Here is a 20,234-nt window from a genome sequence, read left to right as displayed (position 1 = left end):
CCAGATACTACATAAATGGAAAATGTTTCAGGAGTAATGTGACTCGGAATTGGGGAGAATTTAATGACACTGCATTCAAGGTGACATATTTTACTGCTGTTAGCATGTAGTTACATGCGACAATGTTAACACCACAGTGGCTTAAAAATGTTTCAGTTAAAGCTGCACCAGAGCTCCAAAACATTCTGCAAATGTTGAAGTTTAGTAGCCAGAAATCACACAGCATAATGTAAGAAGTACTGTATAAAAAGCATAAAGGCTACTATATCACACTCATGTTTACCAACCCACTTTGTTACCTTATAATTCTGTACCAAAGGATACATAAGATGCTAGAGAGAATAATATGTTATTATAAAAAGGTATCAGTGAGCGCTGACTGAAACATGTTGCTCTTATCCGTGTTAATAGTCAAGTCAATTTTATTGATACAGCCCGATATCACAGAGCACAAATTCAATCTAGCATACAACATCTTCTGCCTTTAAACCCTCAATTTGGATAAGGGAAAACTCCCCAAAAAAAACCTTTTAACAGAAAAAAATGGAAGCAACCTCAGAAAGAGCCACAGAGGAGGGATTCCTCTCCCAGGACGGACAGACATGCAGTAGATGGCGTGTGTACAGAATTGACCAACATAATAAAATCACAGTAATAAAAGATCCTTGATCATATATATTTTATGGTCTCAGTGTGCGGTGGCTTACACAAACACTTGTGTTTATTTTCTCTGACTACATGTTCATCTTGCAGTTGCCAGGACCTCTTGCTCTACAGTACACACTGTGCTTAAATTGTTGCCTCCTGTAGGTGGTAAAGTGCCTGTATCCAACACCAGAATTTAATCTGGGCATACAGAGCAACATTACAGGATCTCCCTGCTACACTAGGTCGTGATTTTGGATGATGAAACCAGAAAAAGAAAACCTAGTGCAGCTTTAAAATGACCAGAAATGAGATTGTATATGGTACTTTGACAATTTTGAGGCCAAAGGGTCTGGGAGATGTGATCAGTTTTGTTCAGCACCCGGTGATTTAAAAAGAACACTTTTATTCTAGCCTGATACTTTTGCTGAACAGGTTTTTATCATGGGTCATGGGTCATATGTAGGGTCATGGCCTATAATAACAACTGTGTTGTCTGAGGGCTGGGTGTCTCACTGAGCAACAATCTACTGCTGTATATCAACATAATTCAGTTTTTTTGTGTGGCTTTTGAGGTTTCGCACCACTCACTGTTGTGTTTTGGTGAATGTGTAAAGAGTTTTCAGCGGTGTTACATTACAGCCCCGCTGTGTGTGTCTTTGTTTGCCTAGGTGTCCAGACGGCCCTCGCCCCAGCACGGTGCGACCATGTCAGCTGCCCTGCAAGAAAGACTGTATCATGACCCCTTTCAGTGACTGGACACCGTGTCCTGTTACTTGTGACGCAGGTACATTGAAAAAAATAAAAGAATCGTCTGAAAGGAGCGATGACAAGGCTGATGTGAATTAATACCACCTCATACAGATCATTGAAAAGGAAGCATGGTTGTTGCCTTATTTTAAATGTACTGGCCAATTGTTTAATTTCATGTCGTTTTCAGTCTGGCTTTGTTAGTTTTACATTACTTAATTTAGGAAATAGTGTTTATGGCAATGATTTATTACACAATATTTGGCATTCTAGTTTCAGGCTACAGAAGTGAACTACAATATGATAATAAACATGAATTATCACTTAAACATGTATTGCTACGACTGTGTCACAGCCTAGAAGTATACACAGATGGAAGTTTAAATTGACTGTGTGGAAAATCTACAGAAGTGGGACTCTCTGCACACAACCAGACACATTAACTACCACATAAACACTTGCACTCACGTCTCGTTTACACATAATTAAGTTGACAGATTGGCATGTAAGACAACCTTTGGGCCGACCTCTTTAACGGCGCCTGGCAAGCCGACTCGCCCGTGGCTAGCAAGTGTCACCGACCGCGTCGAGTTGTTATTGTTGCTGTTGTCATGCTGTGAAAGAAAAACATTGTTCCAATGAGGTCACCTCTGCCAGGCAGCCATTGTCCAAGCTGTTGAGCAGAGGCAAACGCATTAAATTGATTAACATCTGAAAATCATTACCGTCCATATTTTGATGACCTCTTCATGTGACACGGTGGCATAAATCTCTTCACCCTGAGTGTGCTGCACCACTGGCTGTGCATTTTGATTTGATGCTATTGATATCTTCACCTTGTGCAGAGAATTTCACACCACCCACATAAAAAGGTTTGAAGTAGGGTTCAGGACTATCCAGAGGCTCGTTTCATCTTAATTAACTACTTGAGGGCATCTCCAAACATGTAAACACCATAAATTTAATCGGAGTCAATACCAAGGTCTAATGGGATTTTTCTACATCATCGTTGTTGGCTTGATATCCCAAGTAATCAGACGTGCATGTTGCCTACGATAGCGGTCCAATTAGATTTGGAAGTAGTAGTCTCCAAGTCCATTATTCAAGGACTATTAACAGAGCAGCTTATCTTATCTTTTTGACATGTTTCTCATCACTTTCCCATGTAGACATTTCTCATTTTAATTCAATAATTGTCTGTGTCTCTTCAGCTGGTAACGCTGTGAAGAGTAAGCAATCAAGGAAACGCCTCATCATCCAGCTGCCATCCAACGGAGGACAGGACTGTCCAGAGGTGCTGGAGGAGGAGAGGGACTGTGAGATTGCCAAAATCTGTCCAGGATTCAGGTAATGTTTTTTTCCCAGCTTGAACTGACAAAGTATCAGTGGGTTGAGATTCATTTTAAGGACCTTATAGCAAAGCTGTTTTTGGCCTTGACCTCGTCTACCTTTATTTTCAAATACAGCCATATATACAGACATATAGACCTACAGTACTAATGTCTTTCCCTCCTGGTTTTTTTCTCCATTACAGTCCTCATGGGCCAGAAGAGAATCTTTGTTTTATTTGACATTTGTTTGTTCTGTAATGAATTATTCTGGCAAAAATATATAAATATGATATAAAAAGAGTCCTTTTTCTAGGTATCTACTGTATGTGTTTATTTAAAATGCACACTTTCTTTTACTCTTTGTTGACCAGCATGCTAGTTAGCTCTATAATACTTAATTAATATAAGAGCTATTGCTCAATAGTCCCACTGTAGCTCTATGGTGAAACTATTGATGGGAATAAACAATATTTTATGGATCATTTCAACAAAATCTACAATCCTAACAGGCCAAGTCCTTAATTCCAAACTGAGACAAGGGTTTATTTTACAATAATACTATCAATAATTTAGTTTTTACCACAATATAGCCTTGAGCTTCATTGTATGGTTATTACAATGATAATGATAAAGGACATACAAATAAAGCTACCAGATGGTTTCTACATTTTAACCTAAGGTGGTTTTGTGAAAGAAAACTGATCTTTCAAAATGAGTAGTGGGCTGTGTATTTTTTTCTTTTGTTCAAAAAAGACCAACAGAGTGTCTTCTTGTATACAAACGATCTTAGTGATCGGCTCACATCCATGTTTAGAAATTCTTTGGTTTAGGTTAGACGTTCGTTAGATCGGCAACGTTAGCTAGCTAGTTAGCAGGTCGTAGGTGTCATGAGTGTCTGGCAAAGCGAGACTAGTGGCACCTAAATGACAAACAGCTGTTGAACAGAGTTGTCAAACATCTCCCATGTAAACATGTAGCTAAGAACGTCATAACACAGTTTTAAGCTTACAGCCTTAAAAACGGTAAATTCGGGATTTTAAATTTGGGGATTTGAAGTAGCTCATCGTAGGCTAATGTTAGCTCTAGCGGCTAACGTAAGAGTACAGTAAGCTGGTGCAGGCGCAGGGCTGTTAGCATCATTAGCTAGCTAGCTAGCTAGGTTTTGTCAGTACGATATATAACGTTAGCCTATACACAGTGGGGGAGTGTAACGTTACCGTTACATTTATTCAAATACTGCATTTAAGTACTATTTTGAAGTGCTTGTGCTTGAGTATTTCCGTGTTATGCTACTTTATACTTATGCTAATTAGCTAGCTATATCCCAGAGGGAACTATTACTTACTTATACGTTTGACTCCACTACATTTATTTGACTGATGGAGTCAAGTACATGTATATGTAGCTATATGTGTATACAACGTTATTTATGATGCTGTGATTTAACTATCCAAAAGTGTATAAAGCATTTCAGATTATTCCCACCTGGACCAGCTATAACATTAAAGTACTGTTTAACGTTACATTTTATTGCTTCAATAACGTTCCAGTAATATAATGATATAGCTAACACTTACAGGGCCCTTTTCTGACAAATTAATACTTTTGAATCTTTGAATAATTGAATACAGGGCCTTTACTTGTCACTTATCACTCATCACTTATTTTGTTCTTCCACCACAAAGGCATATACAGTAGCTACATATATGTGCCTTTGTGAGATGTTAGTTTGTTATTACCATAACTGGTAAACAAAAAAAAACAAAAACAAAAATAAGTAGCCAAATTGAAATTTCTCCAGTAGCTGACTTGTCAAAAAAGGGAAACCCTCAACAACAAGCAACTGCATATTTTATGTCACTATATTACACTAGTGTAATAGTAGCAAGATATGTTTGTGATCATAACATGTTTAATACTATACATACTACAAATACAGGCCTGTAGTTTAATTTATAGAAAAATAACTGCAATCTAAATTGTAATATTGGTCTGAAAAAGTAGATATTTTCCTCAAATTCTTCAGCCCTATATACAGAACTTTATTACATATTAACTGTTGTGTTGGTGTAATAGTAAACGCTATGGTTGCATTGATATGGCTAACTGTCCTGATTTATTCCAGGTGGAAAACCCACAAATGGAGGAAGTGCCAGCTGGTCCCGTGGTTCCTCAGAAAGGAACGTCCCGGTGCGCAGGAGACCTGTGGACCAGGACTCCAAACACGAGGTATAGAAACCAATCTCTTCATCTCCCATTTCCCTCCACATCTTCACTGAACCATTCCTAATCACCGTAAATTAAATTTTAGCTCATTTTGCTGCATCTGGAGCCCGGCCACGAGGCAGCAGATGTATGTGCCAAGGTTTAGAGAAAAGGCCAATTTACTTGCACATCAAATACCAATCCTCCTGACAGCGCAAACTGAGGCTGACACTCACACTTATGGTTGTTTTTATTTTTATTTTTTTGTAATCCTCCTGAGTTTGGGAAGGAAATGTGTTCACAACTCATCATGTGCCTCTGGAGAGTCGTTTGACAGTTTGGGTTGTTTCACTGCTGGCTTCTTTTCACCTCAGGCTCTTGTCATGCAATTTTAATTAAATGTCTCTTGGTGAAATTTAGGAAAAGATGCTGTATCTTGCCTATACAGTAGCATTCAGACAGTCCAAACTCCTCTTCATATGGGCTTCAAGCATAAGTGACAAGTACTTTAAAGGAGTTGCGGCTCTCCTACTTTAAAAGCATATTTCCTCTTGCCTTTTTATAGAGGATGGATGTACCATGTAGTCCTGGGAGGCTTTCATAAAAATTCAATTTCAGAGGGTCATGCAGAATGATCAATTTCATTATGTTCCAGCTCCTATAGAAGGCCATTATTAGTGCTTATATTTCTGTTTCGTCTTCACTAACTTACATTAATGGATGAAAGAATCAATTTATTCATGAAAATGCTTTGAGGTCCACTTTAGACACACTCACCACACTATTCCAGAGTCTGTGTTCTTTTCACTGATTTGATAGCAAGTGACACCTGATGTCCAGACCCTTCTGCACATGTTTCCATGCTTTTAAATGGCAGAAATCATTTTGTCATTGACTTAAATGAAATGGGACACACTTTTTACCTGGGCAGAGGCTTTCCTTAGAGGTAAAAAACTGTAGTAGCACTATTAAACACAGAACAACTGAGAGCAGGTGCTCTCGCACGCACACACGCACGCACACACACACACACACACACACACACACACACACACACACACACACACACACACACACACACACACACACACACACAAACTGAAGACCTGACCTAACACACCACCAGATGGAGGTTTTCCAAACCAATAGCAGTGCCCACAAGGGGGTTCAGAAAAAATGTGCTTAGAGATTGATTTCTCTATAAAGGTACAGCCCTGCAGAATGTCTGCATCACAAGAAAAATGAAATATTGCAGCAACACAAGTAATACCTTTTATTGAAAGAACCAAGCATGGGATGATGCAAGCCAACACAAATTGACTTGTGGGCTTCAAACCTATTGAGGTAGAAATGCTTTTGTGTCTGCTCTGCTTATAATAGTTATTTAGCTCCCCATGAGATGAAATCTGAATTATACAGCTCTTATTTTTCATTGACTTTTTAGTTGCTTCATTTGATGTTATGTTGCTCACCAGTGGGGGAAGAAGTATTTTGATCTCTTATTGTATTTGAAGTGGCACTACAGTAATTTTACACATTAAAGTTGTTTTACTAGTAACAGGGAGGACTTTACAGCCTGTGAAAACCTTATGATGTGTTGTGTGGCTGGCTCTGGGGGGTTTTATGTAGTCTGAGAAAATTAGCACAATGTAAAAAAATAGTTATGCATTCAAATTTTCTTTGAATTATTAAAGGAATAGTTCGACATTTTGGGAAAAGCAGCAGTTACATAAGAAAATTGATATTACCCTTTGCTTTAAATACGATATGAAGATGCAGACAGCAGCCGGTTCACTTAGTTTAGCTTAGCATAAAGACTGGAAATACAGGGAAACAGCTAGCCAAGCTCAGTCCAAGGGTAACACAAATCCACTTACCAACACCTGTAAAGCTCACTAATTAAATAAATTATATCACGGAGTAAATAGTACAATATCTGAATTGTACTGGAGTAGAAGTAAAACAAATTGCACAAAATGGAAATATGGAAGTAAAATACAAGTACCTCAAAGTTTTATTTACAGTATAGCTAGTGCTTCTGTGGTTCACTCATTTCCTCTTACCATATGACACTGTCTTGCACTTTTCAATACCTGCTTTGACAACCAATCAATCTGCTGAAACAATAAAAGATAAACCACTTTATGTCCACACGTTCTAATGAAGCCTTTTTGACCCATTCCTCTAATTCTTCCAGCTGTGTCCTGTCGCCAGCTGGACGGGACGCAGGCCGACGTCAGCGAGTGTCTGAAATTCGGCAAAGCCATGCCTGCCATCACTCAGCGCTGTCAGCTCCCCTGCCAGGATGACTGCCAGCTGACCAACTGGTCCAAGTTCTCATCCTGCACAGCTGACTGTGTGGGGGTCCGCACCAGAAAGAGGGCTTTGATAGGTGAGAACAGAGAGTGGCACAGCACAAACAATGGGCTGTTCTTTTGAACCCTTTTCAGACAGGCTTACTTGCCCTGTAGTTAAAGTGTTGGTGAGGTACCAGGCAGTTTAGGGGGTGATGTCAGCGGGCAACGCTCCCAAGAGATGAGCAGTAAAGTTAAACACAAGATCATAAATCTATTCAGGTAGTTCTTGCCCGCTAAATGCTCCAGTGGGATTAAAGCAACAAATCTGAAATAACTCCTCAGCCTTTGTTATCCATCAGAGCGTCCCCAGACAGTTTCCCTGTGCATCACCGTCATAAAAGCCAAATGATAAGAGTGCTGCAATGCATTAAGACACCTCTACAAGAGGTTACTGAAGGGAAACAAGTCAACTTTAAACTGTGAGAAAGTGGATTTGAAAAGCTTTTATTATCCCCTGATGTGAAATCGTTTGACCTATTTAGCCAAGTGTAAACGAGCAGAGAGATCATGTAATACATACAAAACACTCTTTAAAGAGGTGGTTTAATTGTTCTTTGCTTTGAATCAGAAAGGAGAGGCCGTGGATTGTGTAGTTCTTTTTTATCCAGAATCCTACAACTATATTTGGAAAAAGTTGTCAGCACTATGTTAGATGTTGGCCAATCCCTCACAGACCCTTTTACTAATCTTAGTCATCTTTGCTCAGTCCAACACAATACCAAAACAACACAAATCCGGTTTCCTTAAAGTGGGTAGTCAAGTTGGATCTTTATGTTGAGCAAAATAATAATGTACACTTTTCTGCTGCCTGTTGGTCACAATGACCTTTACAGACAGATTATAGCATGCTACACAGCAGTTTGGTGTCTAGATGCAATTAGCAACAACCGGCTGTGGTCCTAATGCGGGATAAACTTGGCAAACCTTATCTGAAATTATTTTATTGCAAAACAACAATTTCCTTTCTAACATGAAGCATAGCGTAAGTTCTGGCAGGTCACAGAGTCAAGCTCGGCTGTTATCTCAGCTCATAGCTGACCGTTCCTAAGCCAGCACACCAGCCGATGGCTCAGCTGATTCCCTCTTTTGATAGGATTTCCAAATAGTCCCTCTGCTCTATTTAAACTGCTTTTCCCAGCCTACCGTGCTGCATCTCTGCTAGCGCTTGCAACCCACCTCCACCCCAGCTCCTCCTTTTAAATACATGTTGTCTGGAGACTAATCTCCTAATTTGCATTGGAAACAACTCTTGTTGTCACAAGAAAATCTTTTTTGAACGACGCTGGACATGAGGATAAAAAAACTTGAAGCTTGAAATTATCCTGCCAGCCTAATCTATCATCAGAAGTTGCTTTCTGCCCATGCATGTATCCCACACAAATGGGGAAACAGCAATTCTTGTGTCATCTAGTGAGTACACTCTCCCAAACTGTCCCAAAGGCCTTGCAAGTTGCCTTTAGAATAATGAGTCTAAAAGCCACATCTGCCTAACAGAGACAGAATCCACCAACACCAGCCGACATGTGGAGTCACCTCTCCCAAAGCTATTCTGCTCATCTCTGTCCCTCTGATCTCATCAGGGAGGAGCAAGAAGAAAGACAAGTGCAAGAACACACAAATGTATCCTTTGAGTGAGACCCAGTACTGCCCTTGTGACAAGTATAACGCCCAGCCAGTGGGGAACTGGTCAGACTGCATCCTGCCTGAGGGAGGCAGAGTGGAGAGCATCCTGGGGATGAAGGTCCAGGGAGACATCAAGGAGTGTGGACAGGGCTACCGCTACCAGGCCATGGTGTGCTACGACCAGGACAGCAGGCTGGTGGAGACCTCGCGCTGCAACAGTCACGGTGTGTGTGTGTGTGTGTGTGTGTGTGTGTGGGTGTGTGTGTGTGCTTGTGCTTGTGTTTGTGTGTCACAGCAAAGGTTTAATCACAGTTTGCTGCTTTGTTAAAGGTGGTTCATTTTAAAAACAAATCTCCAGAAATATCTAGCCATGCGGACAGTTTGGGTTTTTATTTGTTCAGGTCTCGATTAATTGTCATATTTACCTCGGTAAGGAGGTGAACAATATTTTACTAAATACTACACACACGTGCATAGGATTATGTCTGTCCAATCTGAGTTTTTTGTTGCACGACAAACACAACCTTTAAATGGACACGTCTCACCAAAACAAGTTCCTTCCCAAGGCTGTTTTGCAGTGGCATTAGGTCTCCGCTCGGCGCTTAGCATGTTTTTCTCCCATCCCGGAATGCTGTGTGGATTCGCCAGACCCTCCTCCGCAGCGCTGTGGAGGAAGGTCTGGCAATGCCAGGCTACTGCAGCACTAACTGTGTTTGAAATAAACCCATACAGCACACACAGATTTGTTGTTGTACTTTCAATAGGTAAGCGGCAGCCTGTATGAAGAAATTAATTTGATCGATGTGAAGGTCATTTAGAGAGTTTCAATGTTGGTCTACACTGGGCTAAGGTGGGTTTTGCTCTGTATGTCACTCTTCATAGTGTTAGCAAGCCATGCTATGGTGCTACTGAGTTTGCTGAGCACAGAACCATTCCCTCGACACCCCTCCAATCCCTCAACCCACTTTGGTTGATTTTCAAATGTATGCAGGAGGTGAGGACACGCTGCAAAACGGTGTTTCATAACTTATAAAATTATTTTTCACTGGAACTTCTTTTTACTAAATAAATAGTCACAATAATAACAGTTGTGGTTTATGGAAAAGAGATGTTTATGGAAAGAGATGTTGCTGTTGAATTGACCTAGACAAATAAGACTATGTGCATGGCTACAAAACACTAGAGGTTAGTGAGAAAATGTCACAACTTGGGTCACGATTAGTAACTATTTAAAGGTCCCATGACATGGTGCTCTTTGGATGCTTTTATATAGACCTTAGTGGTCCCCTAATACTCTATCTGAAGTCTCTTTTATATAGACCTTAGTGGTCCCCTAATACTGTAACTGAAGTCTCTTTTATATAGACCTTAGTGGTCCCCTAATACTGTATCTGAAGTCTCTTTTATATAGACCTTAGTGGTCCCCTAATACTGTATCTGAAGTCTCTTTTATATAGACCTTAGTGGTCCCCTAATACTGTATCTGAAGTCTCTTTTATATAGACCTTAGTGGTCCCCTAATACTGTATCTGAAGTCTCTTTTATATAGACCTTAGTGGTCCCCTAATACTGTATCTGAAGTCTCTTTTATATAGACCTTAGTGGTCCCCTAATACTGTATCTGAAGTCTCTTTTATATAGACCTTAGTGGTCCCCTAATGCTGTATCTGAAGTCTCTTTTATATAAGGTGGAGGGTGGGGGTGTGGCCTTGACCAACTGCCACTTTGCTCGTTTGAAAGCCATGATGTCTCTCTCTCATGGGTGGGCCAAATTCTCTGGGCGGGCAAAGCAGAGAAAGGGGAGGTAACCTTGCTCCTTATGACCTCATAAGGAGAAGATTCCAGATCGGTCCATCTGAGCTTTCATTTTCTCAAAGGCAGAGCAGGATACCCAGGGCTCGGTTTACACCTATCACCATTTCTAGCCACTAAGGGACCATAGGCAGGCTGGGGGGAACGCATATTAATAAAAAAATAAAAAACTCAAAGTAAAATTTTCATGCCATGGGACCTTTAAGTTTGGCCTGTGACCCTGATGATGGAAGCAGCTCTGACAGAAATCTGCATTAAAGCACAGAAGTACAAATCTTGAGGCGCAGTAAATTATTTTTCCCTCTCCAGCCTGGAGTTCTTGGTTCCAGGTGAGAAATGTACTGTAGCTCATTGGAATGCTGCAGATGCGAGAATAACTTTTTTTTCTCGGTAAATATTCATCTGAAGCGAAGGATTTTGTTTGTGCACATATGAAAGCCCCTCCTATGGAGGCTAGCAACTCATTTTGAATACTGCATTTCACATAAGGACGCCTTTTTCTGGCACATTCCTGTCAGAATTATTTGTCTCCTCATTGTAAGGTCTTATCTTAGATCCAAAATACTTCAAGCAAAGAATCCGAGCTCAGAAACTCGTTGTGAAATTGCTGTGAAATGGAATGCGTGAGATGTTCAAATGAATACATCAGTGTTGTGCATATATAAACATGGTTTTAGTCTCCTTGTGTGAGTCACAGATTCAGATATGCATCACTTAATCTGGGTGTGGGTGTGACAAAGGGCATGTCGTAAGGATGGCATCGTGTGTGTTTGTGTGTGTTTTGTCAGCCTCTGTATTTTTACACCTATATGAATGTTTGTGAGTTTATGCGTGTGTGCATCCATGCATTCATCTTCAACCACCATTGACCTTAGACAAAAGAAAATGTACCTTGAGGTGCAGACAAAACAAAAACACACCATTATGAGGCTTGTCATCAGTACATGTGAATCTCAAAGATATTAAATCTCTCTTTTATCCCTCTCATTCAGTCTCTCTCCCTCGTTCTCTCTGCCACTCCCTCCTTTATTTTCTGTGCCGTTCTCTGCATCTCAGCCACCATCACTTCTAATCTTGATAGAGGAGACATGGTCCATCTACAACTCTGTTGCTGACACAATGCCCTTGGCTATGATGTCGATCAGGCAAACTGCGTTACTGTTATCTCTCTATATTCCGTAGGACATCAAAAGTGCACGTTGATATGGTATTGCTCACTTTTCAGATTGCCTCGTTCCTCTATAAGCGGGAGTCAATATTATAAGGGAAGATAACGCTGCATGCTGTTCTGAACAGTTCTCAATAAATGAGTTCTCTTATTCAGAGTTTGCACAGTTGCTCCAAGTAACAATTAGACAATTGTGAACTGCAGAGAATTATATATATATATATATATATATATATATATATATATATATATATATATATATATACATATATATACATTTAATCATATAAATGATCAAATTCTATCTTTACCACAGGGAGACAAATAATCAGCAGCACAAGAAACGAGTAACATCCAAATGACAAATTCCTGATTCTATTAGTTCCCAGCAATAATTGCAGTCAGCCACAAGAAGATCTGATTAGTGTGTTGTCATGTTCAATATGATCAAGGCCAAGTTGTGCCTAGAGAGTCAAGACCAAGCCACAGACTTACCAGCTCAGGACAAGGTGAAATTATGTTGGTCTACCAATATAATAATGGTCTAAATCAACACAATTTCCACCCAGGAGAGTTTTCAGTCCCGTCTCACAAAAAAAACTACTCAATAAAAAATTGAACTACTACCATCAACACTATGCAAGGTGATGGTGTAGTCAAGGAAAATATTGTAATAAGTCCCATGCTATGTCCTATATATATATATATATATATATATATATATATATATATATATTTTGTGTGTGCCATTACTCATTTATTTATGACTACATGTGACCCGTGATGCTTTGACCTTTACCATGACTTAATATTACAGGATGGCTCAGGGGGCCTTGGCCTCGTCTTAGCAGGATGTGGTAAAGGAGGAGGGAAGGCAGTCACTCTGGGGAGCCATAGAGGGTAAAGCTTGAGGGCAAGCATCTTGCTGAGGACCTGTCAACTTGAACAGTACTGCAGGAAACAGATTTGATAGTGCGTGACGACCCATATCTGTAACAACATGAGAAACACACTAAGAGCCTGTGCCGTATAATTGAGGTTATGCTGTTTTGAGTCTTGCGACATGTAGGCAGTGGGCTGTGAAGGTTTAACACTAAGCTCAGTGTCTGTTAAGGTTAGTAATGTACATCAAATGGTCCTTCTGGCCTATGGTGCCTCTTTATTATTCCTCTATGCTCTATGCATAGTTATTTTCAGAACACCCAGGGATTAGGCTGTGCCCGTTGCCTAGGAGATGACTGTGGTGCAGGGGGTATAAAAGGTTAGAAAGTCAAATCAGGCTGTAGCAGTGTTTCCCACAGATTAGGAAGCAACTTGTGGCGGATGGGGGGGTGTCGCCCCGTGTCACGGGTGGGGGGACGCAGACCCACGCACGCATTTGGATGCTGTCCTCATCTCCTACTTCAATTCCTAACGAATCTTATCTCTTTCTCTCCCCTGTCTTTCACTGGTTGAAGCCTGAAAATACTGTAAAACAAATAATAACATAACTAAATACACTGGTCGGGCTGTTCAGCTCGGTTTCAGACTAATACCTCCGGTTCATCCTCAACACGGCCTTTTTCAGTCGCGGAAAATACTTTTCAATAGGCTACTCATCTGGACTGAAGCAGCAAACATTCAGTGTAAGAGTAAAAAATGACATAACATTATTTATAATACGTTTATTTGATTCACAGCTGCTACATATAGTGTTTTGACCTCGACAACCCAACTGCATTTTACCGCAAACTTGCGACTAGTTAACTTTCTAAAGCGGGCGCAATCGCTTGTTTGCTAAGAGTCGGGTCGGGACTCCAACGTTAACACACTGACAACATTTTATTCAGAATCAAAAAAATGTTATAACACTTTTTAATGTGTGATTGCGTAAAGGTGATCACGAGATAGATACCAAGCTTTCATGAACTTGGGAACTTGGGAAGTCCGTCTGGGGGGCTGTCGGCGTTCATTTTGGCCGACCTGACATGTCCGGTCGGCGGCAGGGAAGTCGGGACTCACCCGGAAATGACGAGCGGAATGAGGTGACTAGAGTCTCTCAAAATCTGATGAAAATCTTTTAAACTGATCTTTGTTGAGCTGAAATGAAGACAGATTCCGCAACTGCACGGCCTATTTCTAGCTTAAAATGTTTTCAGAAACACGTTTCAGTGAACTATTTTAGTACGATATGAGATCGTATTCTGAACGGCCGCCATGACAGTCTGGCTTTCAATTTCCGGAGAAAACAAACCCATGTGACACGTTCGTCCAATCAGCTGCCGGTTTTCATTTCTTGGGCAACATTACCATATGTCAATGAACATTACAGATTAGCGCCGCCTGCTGCTATAGAGATGTATTACGTCTCGTCTCCTCTCGTCTTTTTGGTGTTCTGTGGCAGTTTTTTGGACCTCGGGGACGCGACTGATCATATCAACGGGGTTTTCTGTCAACGGTCGGCCGTCGGCTATATGTGTCCCGGCCATTAAACATAACCATTGCCGCGGTGCCTGGAAGGTGACGTTTGGGGGCTTAAAAAACCCAATGCATGGTGGGAGGAGCTGTGTGTGTGTGTGTGTGTGTGTGTGTGTGTGTGTGTGTGTGTGTGTGTGTGTGTGTGTGTGTGTGTGTGTGTGTGTGAGCGAGACACAAGTGACAGAGAGACGGAGGAGAGCAGGGAAAGGAAATGCAGAAGAACGTATTTTAAATAGCGTTTAAAAAATATATAATAATAATAACGAAACGCAATGTGCGGCGGCCGGTGTTGATAGTGAGGCGGACCGCCACACAATAGTCTATGTGTGGGAAACACTGTGTAGTGTTGGATGATTCCTGGAGCCAAAGGGTTCTCAGGCCACACACCCATAGAACGGATGGGATTTGGTTTCAGAAGCCAACACTACAGTGACTCAGCCAGACTTTATTCCTGGCTGGATGGCAGGACATGGTGTGTCTTATTTGTTCAAACAGCTTCTACAAAACTAAAAACTCTGGAATATGATTAAGTTAGAAAGTTTCTAGGAGGAATGCCAGAGATTCTAAGATGTTATGGAGCTTCAGGGAATTTAGCAAATGTGAAGGTGATGTGAATCTTATGTGAAGACTTATGTGGTCGTCTTCTATTTCTGCATAAATGTATCCCTTAAAGCAGGGGTCTTCAACGTTTTTTGGGCCAAGGACCCCTTAGCTGAAAGAGAGACGAAGCTGCGACCCCCTACTACATATATTGTATAAAACTGAGTTGCATATTAAACTGGGTGGATGGATGGATATTCATACATTCTTTATACATTTTGTTTTAATGTTAAACAAGGCACAGTGAATCTATAAGCTTAACTATATCTGTGGATGGCTACCATAGTGGCTAACTACCTATAGTAAGCATCATCAGTGTTGTGTAAATTCAATGGGTTTTTTTTCACGAAAAGGCCAATTTATCTTTGCTAATAATATTTTGGATTCATATTAATGTATATTTTCGGACAAAATTAGCAAACAAAAATTTGGTGGACCTCCTGGAGTAACTCTGAGGACTCCCAAAGGGTTCGCGGACCCCCTGTTGAAGATCTTTGCCTTACAGAGCATTGCCATGCTGTGAATAATGGTAAAGTACAGATTAAGCTAAAAGTTTCTGTTATGCTTATGTTATGTATAAGCAAAATGTGGATTTGTTGTTTGTTGTTGGAAAGCTGGTCTACTTCCAGAGGCATTTCAGTACATATCCCAATTATCACTGGGAGATTCAAGAGCTGGCTGGGCATTGAAATTAACACTTCAGTTGAAGTTAAGCAGTCAGCAATTACAGCTGCTTTGGGAATTACAGAAGGAGCTTGTGCCACGTTACAAGTTGACTTCTGAACGCAAATAGAAGTGACCCAAAGCCTCCCTGAGAGCATGGTAAGACACGTAACACGTTTATATCAGTTGAACTACAAGTGAACTGCAGGCTGAGGTGTTGCAGCATTTGCACTGTGAGTGAACTTAAAGTGACAGTGATTTAGAATGACTGGACTCAACTTTAGAGCTTACAGTGGGAGGTCAAAGGTGATTAGGCTTATCTCAGAGGTCAAGCTGAGGAGCATGACCAAGGTGTTTATGTAGAGATGCTGATCTGGACTCAGGGGCAACAGAGGGTTAGGAGGTCAGGCAGAAGTGGCAGGTGTGTGCCTGCGTTTATATGGATGTCAATATTATGTCACTGCACATTCGGTTGGTGCCAAAGTGCTACCAGGACAGTGTTTCCCACAGGTTGAGAATTTACTTGTGGTGGTGGGTGGCGCGGGATGTGACGGCGTGGCATCATGTCATCATGGCTGGGTTCAGCAATAAACTAGGCCTAACAAAATTAATTGTTTGGTTCCGGTTTCCGACCGACCCAGTCAATTTATGTGCGACCCAAATTTATTTTATGAGCTTGGGGAAGAAATGATACCAATTAATATATACATATATAATAAATACACAAATAAAAAGTTTGAGGCAAACTATAATTACATTTTTGTACAGCACTCTTGCGATGCAAGATGCCCGTTTTCCTCCAGCAATGCTGGAAGAGGACCCGATGTCGCCGCAGCGGCACTTATAGCGTTGCCGTGTCCAGTTTTACAGCAGCAGCAGCAGTGTGAGGGCGGCGAAAGGTAAACACCCTTTAGAGTGCTCTAACGTTACAGCAAGTCCCCGGGGCTCAATGGAGGTGGCTAACAGCAGTGAAGCTAATGACAACTTCACAACACAATTCATTTGGATACAAGCGTTGCATTATGGAAGATAGACGGGATTCTGAACAGCGATGCCCGCGCTGCACTCGCGCACACACACACACACACACACACACACACACACACACACACACACACACACACACACACACACACACACAGCAGAGCCGATGTGTGGCTGGAAACGATAGCTACAGATTATAAATTATTTACTTCCGCTGGCGCAGATGAACTAACGCTACACTCGAAGAAGCCTACAATAAACCCTCCATGATTAAAGAGTCAATACTTATCAATACCCACCTACCTGTTCTACAGGCAGAAACCGATATCTCAGTCTGCTCTGTCTGCTCTGTCCACTCTTGTCCACCGCGCTGTGCAAACAATCTACTCTGCAAATAGCGCCTTTTTACAAACAAGCTAAAATGAAAGATGTCAGTTTGTAGTCTAACTGTTTATCTTAGTTTGCAACAAATCTTGATTTTTGGACAAACTCTTGTAAACGTAGCTGCTCTCAGGTTTACCGCTGGAGCGGTAAACCTGTGGCTTTATTATAAGACCAAAACAAATACATGTATCTACTTAATATTCACGTGAATTACATGTTTTCAATTTATTAAGCGACAACTGTACATGTAGTAACAGGTATGTTATGAAAAAATTGAGTATCCTTCGCTACTGTAAAGAAAAGAAAAATTCCTACCTATCCCTTGCTGCCACTGGGAAAAAAATAAAATAAATTCCCTATCGACCCATGACCTCAACTGACAACAAACCGGAACCAAACATTTTTTTTTTATGCCCTAGTCAAACAAAGGTTTATGAACTATTTATTGCTAAATATGACTGCATAACAAGATAATTTGGAAAGAAATATTTACATATTAAACAAAAATCTGACGAGAAGGTGATGCAGATGAAGTGTAGCTATGCTTTGTCAACTAAATCTGATTGGTTTGTCAAATAAATGTTATAGTTCAGCAGATATAATGCCTGATAACCGTTACCCAGAGCTGAAATGTTGTATTAACAACTTAACCTTAAACCCATACTGTGATCCATACAGTAAGTTACATGTTATAATAAATCTGAAGCCTGTGTGCATCTCCTGTTAAATCATATTTTACACTAAGGTTATCCAAAGTTAATTCTTGTTCATTTTTAAAGTGTTTTAATCTGTGTTTTGGGGATTCTAATAACGTTAAACAGGCTGTTTTGTACTATACATGTCTGCATTACATTCATTAAGATCTCAATCCGTTCTCATGAACAGATTTCTGTCATTCAACAACTCTGGATTGTAGTTTAAAACTTTTACAGCACACTTAATAAAATGTCGGGGTTTTGTTCGAGCTCGAATGACTCATAGGAGTGGCAGATTATTTTAACTGTAAGTGGACTCAGGTGGTTTCTTCGGTTTGGTCACCAGATTGATAAGGTTAGTCTTTTGCAAACATTGTCCTTAATGACAACCTCCCAGGTTAAAAAAGTGAGAAAAATTGCTCAAATATACATGACACAATTGATTTGTGAGGACTGACTAGCCTCTGTGGGATTCCTCTGAAACTTGTTTTCAATAATCGTGGGAAGTGTGTTTTCAGGAAACCCGTCAGTCAATAAAGGACTGTATGTCTCTAACGAAAGAGCCCTCATCAGAAAGAGGAAGTGGTTTTGTACCCAGTGGGACACTCCACTTTCCCGGCTCATTCACCTCATCGATTTTCTTAATCAAAGGCTAAACTGATTTACAGGCCAGTACTGTTACATAAGCCTAACAAAGGTATTAAGTTCTGTCTACTAAACAGACTTTCACCAAGCAAGTGAAAAAAATCTTTGTAATGTTGTAATGGACACAGCCAAAAGTTCAGAGTAGTAACATTTTTTCAACATATTTGACTGAACCTTGGTCTGTGTGCACTGGCCGAAGCAGAGGAAATCAAAGCCCAGAGATGGTGAAAGAGCCCAAAAAAAAAAGAAAAACAAAGAATAACATGCAGAGTGAGATTCTTAAAACATGCCATTTTGACTGTGACATGACCCTGTGTGAAAATAGAGTGAATAATGTTTACTGACATACCCCACCACTCCTTTGGTAGACTTTTAGACTTCTATATAACAGCCCATATAATTGTGCCTTTGAATGCGGACCCTGTTTTCATTCCACTGGGCTAAAAATCAATAAGTGCATTTAGATTCGTTTGTGAATGTCAGTTAATTGTTTGCTCTTACAGTTGGGTATTTTTCCTCATCTAGCATTTACAGAGTTCTTGAAATGTAATACTCGTTTGTTTGATCGAAAAGAAAAACTAACCTTTGGGAATTAGGACAAATCTAGTTTCATAAGATAATGAAAACGAAATTCTTCTTCAAGAACCAGCCAAAGCCATTTTTCTCTAAAGCAGTCAGTGCCAACCTAGAGGCTGAGAGGCTTAGATCATGCTGGTGGGATACAGAGAGAACAAAGGTTTTATTTCAAAGCTTATTTCTTATGAATCAATTTTGCGGTCAATTTCTTTTTTTACCTTTTGAAATAATTACTAACAGACTACAGTACATACCTGCCAACATTTGGTTTTCAAAATCCGGGAGATTAGTGGGGTGGGGGGGGGTGGGGGGCTCTTGTTAAGTGTACTGTAAGATCCGCTGTGTTTAATGTGCTGGGTAATGTCATTTTTCCCACCGTGCGCTACATTAAAATCAATGCGACACACCTTACAAAAAGCGTGGAGGTTGTCGATATGTCTAGGTAAGATGCATGTAAATTGTTGCGCCCAAACACTGTTGAAATGTACAGCTATATTTCGATTTCTTTGCCTTCACCTGTCTTTTTTATCGGCTCGCTTTTGGGTCTGAACTTTCTGCGAAGCTTGCGCACAGATCAGCTGCGCAACTGGGTTGCCAGGTTGAGGTGACAAACGAGTTGAATATTGTATATGGTGTGTGGATTGTGTGAATAGGATGCGTTTCATACAAGATCTGGCAACTGGTCAACATTAGACAAACATATTGGTCCGATTATTTATAAAGGAGTTTGGGCCATGCAAATTACGTGAGTTTCCCGGGAGAAATAACAAACTGGGAGGGGTCCGGGAGATAGGGCTAAAAAACGGGAGAAACCCAGGAAAAATGGGAGTGTTGGCAGATATGCTACAGTACTGTACGCTGTCATTGAAACAGACTGAAAAGTAGCAAACCACCATTTTGTCTTTCAGTTTTTGTTCTGTTATGTGTATGCACAAATAATCAACCCTTTTACTTTAAAGGGTCCCAAGCCAAAAACCAGAACCACCAGCTTAACGATTATTCACTTTTAATTCTTGCAAAACACTTCCTTTTTTTTTCGTTTTCCTTCCAGGTTATATTGAGGAGGCATGCATCATCCCCTGTCCCTCAGACTGTAAACTCAGTGAATGGTCCAACTGGTCACGTTGCAGCAAGTCCTGCGGCAGCGGGGTCAAAGTTCGCTCCAAATGGCTTCGAGAGAAACCTTACAACGGTGGCCGGCCGTGTCCCAAACTGGACCACATCAACCAGGTACAGATGCTGAAACTGAAACTCAAGCACAGGAGATTGAGATTAAAAACAGAAAAAAACTGATTTCTGCTCACAAGTGATGCTTAAATAATTATAAGCTACAATACAT

At 40.6% G+C, this 20,234-nt stretch overlaps 1 protein-coding gene across 8 annotated transcripts in view; it reads left to right on the top strand.

Moving 5' to 3' along the window:
• The window catches only part of LOC120561969 (thrombospondin type-1 domain-containing protein 7A), a 156,717-nt gene that overhangs the window by 92,777 nt on the left and 43,706 nt on the right, over nt 1-20,234 (top strand). For all 8 annotated transcript variants that reach the window (XR_005639674.1, XR_005639672.1, XR_005639671.1 and 5 more), the window contains 6 exons: nt 1,317-1,432; nt 2,607-2,742; nt 4,852-4,955; nt 7,129-7,323; nt 8,869-9,135; nt 19,947-20,125. Coding sequence is in view for 3 of the 8 variants with exons in the window: in XM_039805329.1 (XP_039661263.1) it covers nt 1,317-1,432; nt 2,607-2,742; nt 4,852-4,955; nt 7,129-7,323; nt 8,869-9,135; nt 19,947-20,125 (997 nt within the window). In the remaining 5 variants the exon portion in view is untranslated. The remainder of the gene's footprint in view (nt 1-1,316; nt 1,433-2,606; nt 2,743-4,851; nt 4,956-7,128; nt 7,324-8,868; nt 9,136-19,946; nt 20,126-20,234) is intronic.

Source organism: Perca fluviatilis, chromosome 7 (genome assembly GCF_010015445.1).
Source record: "Perca fluviatilis chromosome 7, GENO_Pfluv_1.0, whole genome shotgun sequence".
Taxonomy (NCBI): Eukaryota; Metazoa; Chordata; class Actinopteri; order Perciformes; family Percidae; genus Perca; species Perca fluviatilis.
Note: the sequence above shows the minus strand (reverse complement) of the source record. Positions and strands in the feature narration are given on the sequence as shown.